General features: G+C 45.1%; 1 protein-coding gene across 1 annotated transcript; it reads right to left on the bottom strand.

Moving 5' to 3' along the window:
• Positions 1-632: 632 nt before the first annotated feature.
• On the bottom strand, positions 633-12,491 carry LOC102106436 (GDNF family receptor alpha-4). The gene is made up of 8 exons (XM_005523801.3): positions 12,400-12,491; positions 8,712-8,987; positions 7,930-8,022; positions 7,164-7,509; positions 6,981-7,090; positions 5,684-5,818; positions 4,596-4,726; positions 633-4,289 (listed from the first exon to the last, which is right to left on the bottom strand). Exons 1-8 carry the CDS (start codon positions 12,440-12,442, stop codon positions 4,155-4,157), a joined length of 1,269 nt encoding a protein of 422 aa, XP_005523858.2. The 5' UTR covers positions 12,443-12,491; the 3' UTR covers positions 633-4,154.
• Between the last annotated feature and the right edge of the window lie 2,499 nt (positions 12,492-14,990).

The raw sequence follows: 14,990 nt of genomic DNA, 5'->3' as shown, positions 1-14,990 counted from the left end.
AAAAGATACTTTCATTCTTTATAGATGCCGCACCTGTAAGCCTTTCCAATCAACTGAAAGTTCCGTTTTATTGTCAGCTGATTTTGAGAGGTGTACCAGGGATCTGTAGCCAGGAATCACTGTTTGAAACCAACGGTGCTTGAGTTTTCATCATCTGCAATAACATATTGTTCCCCCTTCTAAAAGGAAAACTGCAGCCACTTGATTCTTATTAAATCATAGGCATTTCTTGGAGGCAGTGGGAATGATGCGAGGACACTAATTTTGGACTTGCAAAATCAAGGTTTATCTCTGGCAGCATCTTGCTTATGACCTCGGGCAAGAAATGTAAATTGCTTCTCCCACGTGTCACAAGAAACCACGTATCTAACAGGTGGCTGAGCTCACAGCTGGAGGACTACATGAATGCCCTTTGTAAATGCTACATTAGATCGTATTAAAAGTTCTAAGGCTCTATCAGAGTTCTAGAAGCCACATCTGAAGTACCTGACCATGAGTGACGCCTGTAAAAGTTGTCAAGATTGCTTTGTAAGAGATTCTAAATTCTGTTCTTTACATTTCTGTTCCATAATGACCCCAGCAGTGGAGACAAGGAGTGTAGCTTGTATGAAATGCAAAGGAAGGCAGGAGACTTCTAGAGTTGCAAGACGAATTTTATTAGTCAGACCTCACATTATTTTACTCTTTAAAAAATAATCTACATTACAATAATTAGAAGGTTCCCTCCTTGTATATGCTTGCTGAATGCTCATTGTTAAGACTGTCTGGATGAGAATTTTTATTGGATAACCTTTTGTGTTATGTGGATTATCTTTTGTGAGACCACAGGTGCTCACAGGATGTTGTTTTCCACTTTCCAGGAAAATAAGCTGAGGGGGGCTTGTTAGTTGCCCTGTCATATGGTTAGTAAGCTGTTCTGAATGGGTTTAGGAAATGTGCCAGTCTTGGAACACTGGTGGTGCTAACAGAACTGAATTGATAGTGACACTGGCATGACATTTCCAGTAGCCGTTAAGTTGTGCATGCATATATGCTACGTAGTTGAAAAACCATGATATTTGGAGATCAGGTGTTAGAAAAGTCTAAGTGAAAATGGGTTTGTACATACAACAGTGTGAGTACCTGTGAATAAAGGTGTAGTTAGAAGTGAATTTTGCTTGCAGGTATTGATGAACAAGCTGAGAGGCAGCTGTGTATATAAAGGTGCATGAAAAAGAGACACAGAGCACTTGGGAAAAGACCAAACAAATTGAGATGTTTTGCTTCAATTTCAGTCTAGAGCACAATTTGTCCAAGTGTCAAGAATTTTCCTGAACAATTCAGGATACGACAGAAGACTGCAATTGCAATCAATAACCTTCTTAGTAGGGATTTAGTGCCCTAAACATGAACAAGAAAATGTTAATCCCTTTTTCTAGATCAATCTGTCTTACACCGCTAAATTTGGGAAAGAGGAAAGATCACAATGCAGATGAGCGGAAGATCAATGCAGTACATTGTGTACCAGTGTGCGTGGTACAGATCACTCAGAAATCTACTCCATTATTCTCACAAATATTCCCTCTGTTGTGTGAAATAGTGGAAAGAAGAACACTTTCTTCTTCCCTGTCACTCTCCATTAACTTCCAGAGATGACAGATGATATTACATTACAGTCAAGGTTTTTGACACATTTCTAAATCCCATCATACAGAGGAGGATAGTCTAATGTAGATACTATATTAGGGTTACATGGGCTCTGTTTTTATTAACTAATGGGAGCAAACATGTGGAAACAGTGCTGTCTCTTGCTCCAAACAGTCATATTTCCGTTGGTAATAAGAAATACCAGTACTGGTAGTCCTGGTTATTAAGACATATTCGTTCCTACTGCATGTAAATAATACATTGCTTCTCTGTGTGACAAGGAGACGATGCTGCTGCATGCATGATTTCTTTGCTCTACCTGCACAGGAAATAAACAGAGGTCTGGAATTGGAAATGTAAATATTGCCACTGCAGAGGATAATTACTTTGATACACACTATGATGTCTGTAATAAGGTGTCTGACAGTGACTGGGAACCACAGCATACTACCTAGTCAGTGTTTCCCAGGCAGTAGATAAAACACAGGATAAAAATAAATACTCGGCTATTCTGCCTCTGTTCAGGCTTGTAATCTTGTTTGGATGTGTATAGTATTGTTCAGATCTGTTGCCTCTCAGGATGAGCAATGGGCACTACATGTGTGTGTGGAGGAGCTGCTTTGAGCTCAGTTTCTGACTATTTCAAAATGCAGGCTGGCTGATGAGGCAACTCTTGTACACAATTGATTTCAGACTGTTAACCTATGCTCAGGAATCAATATTCACTTAACACTACATTTTAACAGACAAATGCAGTACAAACTAACAGCAATTACACAGCGCACACATTTACATTCAGAATAAGCAGGTCATGAAATAGTGCTTGGCAGAGGAGGAAGACGGGGCAGGTGGCTGGAAGGGGACAATGGTAACTTGAATATGTGGACAGGTAGAGGGAGATTGTTGCAACTGAATGTCCCAGGGTTTTGTGGTCAATGCACCTTCAATGAGCCAAATGCACTCTCTACAGAGAACGTTTGTCCTGAAGCCAGCAAGATCATCTTTTGCTAGATAAGCCTAAATCTACTGAAGTTGAGCACCATTCATCTTGGACAACAAAGCCCAAGTGTGTTGCTAGCTGCTGTAATGGATTATCTATAAGTTGAAGGGACAAAACAGAACAGAGCATAAACTCTAGTGTAGTGTTCTTGATCTGGACAGGTGTTTTTCATATATTTAAAAGAAGGGATTTGAAAAGGGAGCTGAAAGTAATTCAGAGATGGTGTTTCTCAGGGACTTCACATGTATGTTTATTGAGCATTATTTGCAACCCACCCTGAAGCACAGGCTTCTGGTCTTTAGGATGATATGGTCTACTCTATGCCTTCATAGGCTTGAGAAGTGGACACCAACAAAACTCATTAAATGCAGCAAGTCCAAGTGCAAGGTGCCACACCTGGTTTGGGACAACTCCCAGTATCAGTACAGAGTGGGGGACTGAATGGATTGAGAGCAGGCCTGCAGGAAAGGACTTGGGTACATGGAAGACGGAAGACATAGATGGAAAACTCTAGACATGAGACAGTAAAATACACTTGCAGCCCAGAAAGCCATCCTGTAGTCTGGGCTACATAAAAAGAAGAAGCATGGCCAGCAGGCTGAGAGGTGATTCTTCCCCTCTACCCCACCCCACCTCCGCACCCAGAGTCCAGCATTCAACTCTGGGGTGCCCAGTACATGAGAGACATGGACCTGTTCAAGCAGGTTCAGATGAGGCCATGAAAATTAGGAGAGGGCTGCAACTCCTCTCCTGTGAAGAAAGGCTGACACCGTTGATGCAGTTTGGCCTGGAGAAGAGAAGGCTCTGTGGAGACCTTGCTGTGGCTTTTCAATACATCGGGGGGGGGTGATAAGCACAGAGAGAGACTTTTTACCAGGGCCTCTAGGGACAGGATATGGAGCAATGGTTTTAAACTGAAAGACAGTATGTTTAGATTGAATATCAGGAAAAAATCACTCCCTGTGAGGGTGGTGAGGCACTGGCATAGATTGTCCAGAGAGGCTGTGCTTGCCCCATTCCTTCAAGTGTTCAAGGCCAGGTTGAATGGGGTTTGTAGCAACCTGGTCTAGTGGAAGGTGGTCCCTGCCCACGCATGGGATGTTGGAGCTAAATGATTTTCTAAGGTCCCTTCAAACCCAAACCATGCAATGATTGCCTGAGGAGGAGCTCTAGATGGTGGGGTGGTTGGAGACATTGTCAGGTCATCCCTAGAGTCAGAAACCAAACCCTGCACAAGATCTGAAAGAAATCAGACCTTTGATTGAACCTATTAAGTTGGAACATTAGCCTGTTACTCAAAATATGCGCACAGCAGAAGCAGAACCGTACCTGCAGAGCTCAGTGCAAACTGACAGGGGGAAAGCAGGGTGCAAATATGTGGCAGGTTTCCAGTGACTGCCATTCTGGGTTAAGGCCATTCTTCTTGTCTGAAAGCCTTCTGTTTCCCAAAGGTAAAACTGTACTGGGACATGCCTGGATATGGAATAATATTAATAATATTGGAAGAAAATATTCCATTTATGCCACATTAATGTGGGCTCAGCAACAGGGGCAGGAACAGAGCCAGAGAAGGCCAGGAAGTAGCAGTTCCAGAATAGACAGAGGAGGCCATAGGCATACTGCCCTGTTTGGGGCTGTCTTGCTGTGTCTTCCCTTCAGCCACCTAGGAAATAAAAAGGAGGGATGAATCCCAGTTAGACACATTTTGCTCAAACTTCTGGCTGCGGAACCTCTAGTTCTGAGCACTAATGTGTGACTGTTGAAACTCCTGTGGCCAGACATAAAGCCTTCTATTTCTGCTTATCTGTGGAAGGAGTAACTTAGGGTAGAGTAGTCCAGCGTTCTGCATGCACGTGGCATCCATTGGTTTGATATCAAAAGCCACATATTTCCAGATCCAAGGTTTTTCAACTACTGTCTCTAGGCTACTTGACCCACTGCTTTGTGAAGGCAACAAAGCATTGCGTACCTGGGACATTGCTGAAGAGAGAGATGTGCTGGCACTGTCTCCTTGGAAGCTTAGGGAAGATGAATAAAGTAAGTCTTCCTGTCTTCCTAGAGCTGTCTGCTTCAGGTGCATTTGAGACCAAATGGTACTTTCTGCAAACAGAAGTAAAGTAAGAGTCTTACAGTGCTTTTCTTGTGCACACCTTGGAGTCTAGTGAACAGAAGTCTAGGGAAGCTACTTTAGGAAAGGCTCTCACAGGCCGTGTGGCCTTGGTTTTGAGAATACTTATTCTGTTTCATAAATGGCCTGTCAGTTTGTGGGTTTTTTTGTGAGATTGAGCAGACTGCAAAAACAGTTTGAACTGTACTTGAAGACCTTTGGGTTCCTCTGTGATTTTCCCAACTCCATATTTTGTAAGGGGCAGGTTTGTAGTATCTCAGATGAGATGATTAAATTGTAGATGTGTCTATAGTGCTGGGTGTAAGGCTTTTATATACTGCAGGAGGTAGGTTTAAATATTAATTACTTATGTAATTATGCTGTTTTCTTTTATATCCTGTTAAAGCTTTTACAAACATAAAATATTTAAATCTCATTAAGGTATGTTGCTGAAATGCTAGCGGGATAAAAGAAATACAAATTTAGGATTACACAGTTGCGTGTAACAGGATTTTTGCAACTGCTGTACTGAATCTAGCAACAGGCTGCATCAGGAGCTGCTTGTCTTGACTGAGGGCCGGGGATGAATACAGATACAGAGGATGGGGAGGGGGGGAATCCTGACCCCATAATCCTGGTGCACAGATGTGGTTACTCAGCAACCTATGGATACAGCATGTCTGACCTCGCCTTGGTGATGTTTTTGCAGTGCCCTTCATTTGAGTGATGTTTGGAAATAGCTTCAAGGGTGTTTGAGATGAACAGAGATGTTGCCAAAAGATACAGAAACAGAGCAGATCCTGGCTGGTCCCATAGGTTGCAGAGGAGATCACAGAGACATTGCAGAAGATAGAACTGTACACAAGAGCACTGCAACACAGGACCTTGAAACCGCAGGATTTAAATTGCTCTCTGCTGAGATGTTTCTCTGTGATGTGCCTGATGCTTACCAAGGCATTTGTTGCTCTCAAACATGCTGAGTAGCTGGTCACACTTCTCCTTCTGGTTGCCGCTGTTCTCACATGTACACCACAAGGAGACCGCCACACTGGAGTTACTGACATAGTTGGGTGTCATGGGTGTGCCTGTCCCAAACCCCCAGATGAAAGAAGCATTATGAATCATGTTGTACTAAAGGAAATACTGCCCTGGAGGCAGAAGCCTTCTACTGCGATAAGCATGTTACCCAGGCGAGGCCAGGAGTGTCAGCTAGGTTGCCCAGGCTTGATGAACCTAACTGAAGTCTGCTGAGCTGTGAGAAAGTGTTGAGATTGCTACCCCTGACTCAGGCACTCAGTGAGATGTATTGAGAACTGAAGCTGGTGCAAGCATTAAATTGTGATGTGTACACAGCAGAAGCAATGGTGAGAACTGTACCTGCAGAGCTCAATGCAAACTGATGGGGGGAAAGCAATTTAATGGTGCAAGCATTAAATTGTGAAGGATTTTGATTTTAGAATGTGAAGGACTTGTGTGGACTCAGCTGTGGTACTGATAAACGGCAGCAAAAGGTAATCTTGCTTCTTTCATAGCTGGCAACACTGTGTAGCCAGGTGCCTTTTGACAAACAAATGCTGCACACCTGTAGTGTTAGTCAGGTAGTAGTGTTCATGTAGCAAAAAAACCAGCAGAGCCATCTGGAAAAATGGAAGGTACAGTCTAGATTTACAGCTTCTGAGGTACTTCTACTCTTTACATCCTCTTTTGAGCCACTCTGAAAATGTTTTAGTAAGTTGGTAGATAGAAAATAACTAAAACCAAAGGTGACCTTCCTTCTAACAGCTGGTAGTCCTATGTTCTGGCTGTGAGAACATAGTGCACACAAAACTACCAAGTCATCAGGAGTCTAAAAGTCAGGCAATGACGGAATGCTGTGTTTAATCACTGATGATGGCATGTAACTCCAGCATTAGGAATGACAATGACAGTTCACACAAACCCACAGAGTGCTGTAGATGAGGCACTTAGAGCGCTTTGCACTAGCTGATGATGCAAAGAGGATTCCAGAAATCTCAGGCAAGGATGGGGCAAAGTACAGCAAAAAAAGCCATGGAAGCGCTCTCTTTGGACTGCATTTACCTCCGAGGCAAAGGAGAGCACTAGCATCGATTACTAAGGCATATTCACCGGTATACTGAGCACTACCTCCTGCAGGAGACCAGGACGGTCCTTCACAGCATCAAAGAGTGCCTTCAAGTTTGTGGCCTGAAAGCATCCACTCTGTATGTTCCCGGGGACATCACTTACCAATCATGCCCATGTAAGCCTGCAGGCATGCAGCATGGTTGTGCACAGAGCAGCCATCCGGAGACACGTCTACAGGCTGACAATTTTGCTGGAAGTCAGCTAGTCGGGATCTGTAGGAAGGAAAATGAGACCATCAGTGTTGATGCTGCTCTATTGGATAATATCCTCTGCTACCTCACCTACTTGCAGATATGGTCTTCTAAGCAGGAGTCCAGAAGCCAGAGGCAATTTGGTTTAGTGTTATACTGGAAGGAACAATCAGGAACAATAGTTTTACGACGTCTTTCTCCACAAAATTCATCTTGACATGGACAGAACAGAATCCTTTTGGTGAAATCCTCAGGAACTTTCTCAAAGAAATTCCTTAGCCCCCTGTGGCACTTGCGCCGGTCACACACATCCTCACTTCCTGCTCCCTTGGTGCAGATGGAGGCATAGTCTGTGCGCAGTCGAAAACACTTCTTGCTCAGATTACAGACATGTGTTGCTCTCAGACATGGATTTCTTGCATCTCCTGCTAACTGTGAACCTATAAAGCCAAAAAAACCCACAAAAACCATGAAGCAAGTCTCCAGAAGAGATTCTGTATGGAAGCAGGAGTACTTCTTTCTTGATGGTCAGATTTGAAAAATCAAAAAGAACAAAAACCGGTCCTTCTATGTGCCTGCAGTACGACACTGTAATTACACTAGTTACAAAAGAGTATTTTTTTATTGGTTCATAGTAGGGTGCTTGTTTCAGAAAATGGATCATGGGTTATTACTGGTTTCACGGGCCTGTGTCTGTGGCTATATTTACACTTGGTAGGAGTGAAAAATTTAGGCAAGTAGCCAGAGCAGGCATTCCTCTGATTAAAGGGGCCATTACCCCAAATTGTTCTTAATAATCTTCAACCCGTGAAAAGATAAGAGAGGGCAGCATTATATCATGTAACCATTACAATTCTTACCTGATACCAGAGCTGCCAGTTTATTATAATCTGTCTTCCAGTGTTCTTCATTTGCTGGATTCTCATAGGGAGAGGTCTCCAAATTGAAATAACCTAGGCAAGATACAAGATACTTAATGCAGTGGGAGATGGGAGAAATGCTCTGTGACCAGCTTTATTTATTTGTTTGTTTGTTTGTTCTTAAATGGATATTTTTCTTATTTATGTCTGGTTCTTTCCTCAGGCTGGAGTTCAGAAATGCTCTGTTTCACTCAAAGCCAAATGCCAAGAATGGTTCTTTTGGAAATGAGAAGCTATTACTGTGTAAAACCCTCATTACATTTTGTCCAGCTTGAAACTGGTCTGTGTTGTCATTTGGATTTTTCAGCTTCAGTAAGTGTGAGGAGCTGAGCAGCATAGGCAGGCTCTAGTGGGAGGTCAAGTAGAAGCATCCCACAAAAGAAAGCAGCGGAACACTTAGGGATGCCATGGCAATAAGTGTCATAATCGCATGCATTTTCAGCGATGGACAGACAGGACCATTTTGAGGTATTTTTCACAGCACTAAATCTAACTATCCCAGTGTAGCTGTCTTTGTCTCTTGGGGTTGCTGGTGTATTTGAAGGACTGGTCCCATACCAGATTAGTTTTCTCTGCTTATCAAACAGAGCAGTAATGAATTCTCTCTACTAGAAGATATGGTTCCCTACAGTGCTGGGAAGTGGACTTTCATGGTTGTTTTCAGCTAGAGGGTGGAGGTAAGCCTTACTAGTAACTTGTAAATTTTTATTACTTCATCTCACCATCTGTCATGCTGGAGTGAACAGTCCAGAAAACGCGTAAGCAGTGCTCCTGTCTCTTCATGCGCCGGTGACACTTGCAGTGCAGCAAAGAGCTGTTCCCAAGGTCAAGCTCTGCCTTCAGACATCTGACCCTGCTGTCATGATCCAGTGAAAGGAGGCGAGTCTTGGCCAGGGCACAGTTTTCCAGAGTCCTGTATGTAGCATTGCAGGCGGAGTCCGAGAGGCACAGCTGCTCTGCCATGACACAGTCACTGCTGGGCAGAGTCATGAGGTCTCCTGATCAAGTAGAGAAAAGACTGTTAGGACCCCAGTCAAGATGAATGCCACACAAGCACCTTGTCATCGTTCTGCAGGGATGCTGTTTTCAACGAGGACCCCTTGCAAGAAACAGAACTTGTTGGGATCTTTCACACGGAATAGTTAAGGAGCAAGAGCTGTTTCCATTTAGGAAAAAAAAGGGAGAGTATAAAAGAAAGAGGGAACAAAAGTTTAAATAAAAGGCTCCAAAATAATTCTGTTCAGCTTGGCCAGGATCAGGGATTGCTCTGTATTTTAGGGACTAGTAAATCCCTGTGAAACCTTGGGGTTGCTGAGGCCTGCTTTGAAGAAGCTCTTCTGTCTGGGCACTGAAAACCACAGTGCAGTAAGTACATAGTAACACCATATTGTGTACTGTGAGTCAGTGCTGCTGCAGTTACTAAAGTAGATGCTGGTCATTAGGAGATGTACTGAGAAAACCATTTATAGGGTATAAAAACAACCACTTGAATGAGCCTGAAGACTTAAGGATGTGTATTCTTTGCATAATAAAATTAATCCTTAACAAAGGATGTCAGTGGCTTCATACAGAAGGGCTTGATATGCAGTCAATTAAAGGACGTAGAACCCAGTCCCTAAAATCCCTGCCAAAAATGCAGATGAAGGCTTGGCCCATAAGAACCTCGTGAAGTTCAACAAGTCCAAGTACAGGTGCTGCACCTGGGTCAGGCCAATCCCAGACCCAAGTCCAGACTGGGAGATGAACCAATTGAGAGCAGCCCTCCAAAGAAGGCCTTGGGGGTTCTCAGAGGTGAGCTGGTCATGTGCACTTGCAGCCCAAAAAGTATGCCCTGAGCTGCATCAAAATCATCATGGCCAGCAGATCAAGGGAGTAGGTTCTTCTCTCGTGAGACCCCCCACCTGCAGTGCTGCATCCAGCCCTGGGGCCCTCAGCACAGGAAGGGCATTAACCTGTTAGCATGGGTCCAGAGGAGGCTCCGAGGGCTGAAGCACCTCCCGCTCTGAGACAGGTTGAGAGAGCTGGTGTTATTCAGCCTGGAGAAGGTTCCAGGGAGACCTCCACTGGGCCCCCTTCCAGTACTTAAAGGGGACTCATAAAAAGGGAGAGACAGCAACTTGTTATACAGGCAGACAGTGATAGGACAAGGGGGAACAGTTTTAAAATAAAACGGCAAGATTTAGATTAGCTGTTAGGAAGAAGCTCTTTACTCAAAGGGTGATAAGGGCCTGGCACAGGTTGCCCAGAGCAGCTATGGCTGCCGCATCCCTGGAAGTGCCCAAGGCCAGGTTGGATGGGACCTGGGCCAACTTGGTCTAGTGGAGGGTGTCCCTGTCCATGGCAGAGGGCTTAGGTCAAGATGATCTTTAAGGTCCCTTCCTGTCCAAGTCCTTCTATAATTTTATGATTATGTTGTCATGGGTAGGTGAATTCAGTCTGTAACCTTTCTTCATTTCTGCTGTATATGAACCTATGTTTACAGTACAAGTACAATGAAGTCTTGAAACAAGACAGTTTCCTAGTAAGATTTATATATAGCCTGGTATGTTTCTTCCCTTCAGGTCAATATTCCTTGCCTGGCTTTAGGAAATGACTGTGCTGAGCCTTACATCTACCTTAGTGTTCTTTGGGTACATCATCTTACCTATCATTCTCTTCTTCAGCAGGTGGAGTAGTACTATTTCAATCTGCCATCACTATAAATTAGGGGGAAATCTTGGTACTCATATTTCCCAGTCTACCATCTTCCCCCTGTAATTTGTTCTCTCACTTCATTTTTGCAAGCTTCATCAGTTTATTTGCTGTAAGCAGTAGAATGCAGAATTCCATGCCAGCCTGCTTCTCGAAGTTTCTACTTTTCCTACGGCCCAGTAATATTATCTAGGTACCTCTGTCTCATTTGTACAACTTTCTTTGTTCTTCTAGCAACTTACTGTACTCTGTAGTTCACCTGGCTGTTACATAGAGACCTGATGACTTTTCAAACTCCTCTCATCAGGAATGCTTTGTATGCAGCATTTGTATGCAGGGTTCAGGTGAAGCTGCTCTAAACCTCAACTTCAAAATAGTCCTCCTCTATAGACAACATTTACTAGCTGTGCATTGTTGAAAGCCCTGAAGTTTGGCAAGTTATTTCTTTTTTTTTTAAAATCTTGACTTAGTAGTTCAGTAACAACATGAAAGAATGAGAAAGCTAATTCTTTTTTTAGATCTGTGGTTTAGACATAGGTTTAGGTTGCAGAACATCTTAAAGATATATGTATATGGGAATCCCATCTGTAGTTTACAAAAAAAGTAATAACCAATTAACACATTATGATTATTTATGCCTTAGAAAAAAATGGATAGGTAATACAATACACCTTTATTCTCCCCTTTCCAATGTCCTGTCATAGAGATGTCTATCTTGTTGTCCCTGGTGCACCACGCTATTTAAAGAGACAATAGTTACAGAAGGGAAGCCCTTCCTTTATTAAACACAGTTACCAGAAAAGCATTGGCATTTGGACATGGCAAATTATGGGAAATCTTTTGCAATCGTGGGGCTTCCAGTTGCTACTGTGGTCTAAGTGGAGCAGCCTGTCTTTTAGCAGTCAAAAAGCTGCAGCTTTTTCTGAGTGCAAAGCACCCCAAGACAGAAACTAGCAATGATTCAGAGCAGTTTCTAATTTCCTTATTCCTAGTCACATCAGCCCCTGAAGACTGGAAAAAGGAATAATTTCAATCCTCAGCTCTTGTGATCTGGCCCTAGTACGAGGCAGAGTAGAACAATCAGCTGCATCTCTGCAGGAGTTCCTTGGATTGGTCTTGGCAAACCGAGCCTAGTCTCGGGAAACTATGGGCCTTAAGCATTCCAGAGGGCGAACGTAGGGGGGATAGGTATCAAAAACTGCTCGGGGCGAAGCCAGCGAGAGCGCGGCGCAGCCAGGATCGGCTCAGATGAATGAATCCCCGCGTTGTGCCCGTCCGGGGGCGTTCAGTGATCGGCTCCCGGCATCTCCTCTCGACTCGCCTCCAGGGTAGACGGTCCCCTCCCCAGAGCGTCCCTCCAGTTTGGCCACAACCACACCGGAGGTTCCCCGTTCGGGCCAAAGCAGCAGCCGCCTTTCCCTGTTTAAATCGCGAATTCCTACCCGCCGCCTGTGCCCGGGACAGCTGGAGCCGGCGGCCGGGAGAGCCGGGCAGCGGCTGGGAGCGCCGCGCTCGGGACGCGCTCCGCGTCCGCCCGGCTTCGGGGGGGAGCAGCGGTCAACCCCAGCGACCGCGACCCGGCGCCGCCCCTGCAAGCCGTGGCCGCCCCGCGGCGGGACCGGGGTGCGGGCGATGCCGCCCGGTCTGCCCGCCGGGAAAGGGATGGGGGTCGTGTCGCGCCGCGCTGCCCAGCCCGCCCCGCGCCGCGGGCGCAGTTACCGGCTCGGGAGAGAAGCAGCGCCAGGAGCAGCGCCAGCCCCATGCTGGCGGTCGGTGGCTCCGAGCGCCGGGGCTGCGGCTCGCGTGCTGCGCGCTGCCCCGCCCGCCGCTGCTGAGCCCCGCCCGCCCCGTCGAGGTGCGGGCGGAGCCGCCTCCGGCCCGACCCAGCGCGGGTCCGGGACCCGCCCGCGGCGGGTCGGGCTGCCTTCGGGCTGCTGCGAGAGGGGGCAGCTGGCGGGGATCATTCAGCGGCCGCTGTCCCTAGGGCGACCGGGGAGCTGCTGGGCCCGGGGCTGGGCAGTGCAGGGACGCTTCAAAAGGGGCGTTTTGGAAGGGGCTGCGCAAGGCGTTTGTTTATTGATTCGTAGCACACCTGAGTACCGAAAGCTGTGATTGCGCACCCTTGGGGGTAAAGGACAGTAAGTCTCCAACTTAGGAGAGTCTCCTTCACCCTGGAGGGAGTGTTCTTGGCGGATACAGAGGTTGACTGGCTTTTGAGTAGATTCCCCAAGTGATTCTTGGGTCTCGGTGGAAGGAATGACTGAGCTTGTGGCTTCTTCCTTTTGTCTTTGTTGTGAAGGCTGTTATTTCAGTTTCTTACCTGTTGCTGGTTCTGTCTTGATTGAGCTGCTTGTCTGCACCCACACAAAAGATGTAATTTCTGAGGCCACATGGCATTTAGGCAGCTGTTCTTCTTTTGAACATATGCTTCGTTTTAATTTGCGTCCCAAGATCAAATTAACCAGTGCAAAAAAGTTACAGTCCAACACGTGCATGTCAAACATTAGTATATGAAAATATTAATTAGTACATGAAAACGGTTTTTAAGTCAATTGTCTGCATAAGTAGACCCCTGACTGATCCAGAACCCCAACAGAAAGGGTAATAACTGTGCAAATACATTAATATTCACAACTGAATTCAGTGATGCCCTCCTCTTCTTGAGTTAAGAAACATTAGTTCTCCTGCTTACTGGAGGGAGCTGCTGCAAGAGATTTTTTCTCCACGAAGATTACTGTAGATCGTCATATTAAAGCAAATAGTAGTTCCAGTGCTATGCTAGACATTTCATCTCTACATCTATGACTGCCACAGCCAGTGAAGAGTGGATTTGACCTGTAGGTGATGAGTTACTTAATTGTACCTTATTTTGTATAGTATTAACCTTATGAAGATTGTAGCATACTGGTTCTTCTGCTGCTTTTTTTTCAGGATTTGACCACTACAACCCTTCTTGAGTCAAGACCAGAGCATGTTACTGGAAAGTGCAAAAGATGCTGTCTTGGCCATTTGTCAGGAGTACTATCAGAGGACTCTGAGGGAGGCAGCACAGAGGAGGGCTGAGCAAACATTTCTCTGCTTGGGCTAATATTTACAGCACCACAGTCTGCTCTTTACAGGGCTAGAGACAGGCAGCAGACATTCACAGGTAATAGCAACACCTGTACACTACAGAAATATTAACCTAATGCAAACAACCCAGCAGAAGTTGATGTCTATATTTATGGAAAACCAAATAAAAACCTCCTCCATTTCCTAGTATGAGTGCTAGTGCTAGTGCCCTAGACATCTCTGGCTGCTCATTGCCAAAAAGGGTTCAGGGGCTTGACATCCATAGCAGCTACCTATAGCTTTGTGCTTCAGTTCCTGGGATACTTAGCCACTTCTGGCTCAGATGGTTTTATTCATTTGTTCATACGAGTAAAGAATTCAAAGCTGCTCTTGTATTTTATTTAGTGTGGTTCACAGCTGGAAGGTCAGAGACCTAGGTGTCTGTCCGGTTAGGTACAGTCACACAGCTCAAAGGGTAGACTATATCTCTGGTGAGAATAATTGTAAGTTATTCTACAGGAAAAGGGAATGAAGAAATGGTAATAAAGATTCAAGGTGAGCAGTGGACATGCTGAACAACATAGCTTCAGTCCAGAGGGACTTTGAGAAATTAAAGAACTCGGTCAACAGGTCCCTTATGAGGTTTAGGAAGGACAGCCAAGTTCTGAAACAGGGCACAGTGACCCCATGCATCTTTCCTGTCTGAGGACTGAGTGGATGAGAAGCAGTCCTGCTGGAAGGACCTGGAAGTTGCCATGGATACCAGTAAGATGTGATTGTGAATAAAACAACCCACACAGCACACTGTATTAGGAAGAACATGGCCAGAGACTGAAAGAAGTTGTTCATGTCTGCTTAGCAGTGCTGTGGCCACATCTGGACTTCTGTATGCAGTTTCCTGCCCCTGAAGTTCAAGAGGGATGTGGAGGAACTGGAGAGGGTCCAGTGGAGTGCTACAAAGATGGTAGCACATGACCTATAAATTGATTATCAGACCTGGGCTTGTTTGCTTGGCAAAGAATTTCAAAGATGATCTACTACCACCCAACAGGTACCCTTTTTCACCAACTGGCTAAGGCAATGGTTAATGTGCACATGCTTGGATGACAGAAGCAACTTAGGGCATGAGCAGCTCAGAAGAAAAATTATTTGTAAAAGGAAAGCAAAAATACTCTTTCAAGAGAAGAAAGGAGGAGTACCTTAGAACAGCGCTGCTTTACTACCTTAAGTCTAAATTTTTTCAGAGGCAAGAACATAGA

The sequence above is a fragment of the Pseudopodoces humilis genome, chromosome 17, assembly GCF_049639895.1.
Source record: "Pseudopodoces humilis isolate 2021_Gansu_Grassland_sample_001 chromosome 17, ASM4963989v1, whole genome shotgun sequence".
NCBI lineage: Eukaryota > Metazoa > Chordata > Aves > Passeriformes > Paridae > Pseudopodoces > Pseudopodoces humilis.
This window is presented reverse-complemented; position numbering and strand designations above follow the sequence as displayed.

Coding starts and splice junctions, on each gene's coding strand:
- LOC102106436 (XM_005523801.3), bottom strand. CDS start 12,442: ATGGGGCTGGCGCTGCTCCTGGCGCTGCTTCTCTCCCGAGCCG. Junction 8,988..12,399: donor GCTGCTTCTCTCCCGAGCCG/GTAACTGCGCCC, acceptor CTACTTGATCAG/GAGACCTCATGACTCTGCCC. Junction 4,290..4,595: donor TCTCTTCAGCAATGTCCCAG/GTACGCAATGCT, acceptor TTTATTTCCTAG/GTGGCTGAAGGGAAGACACA.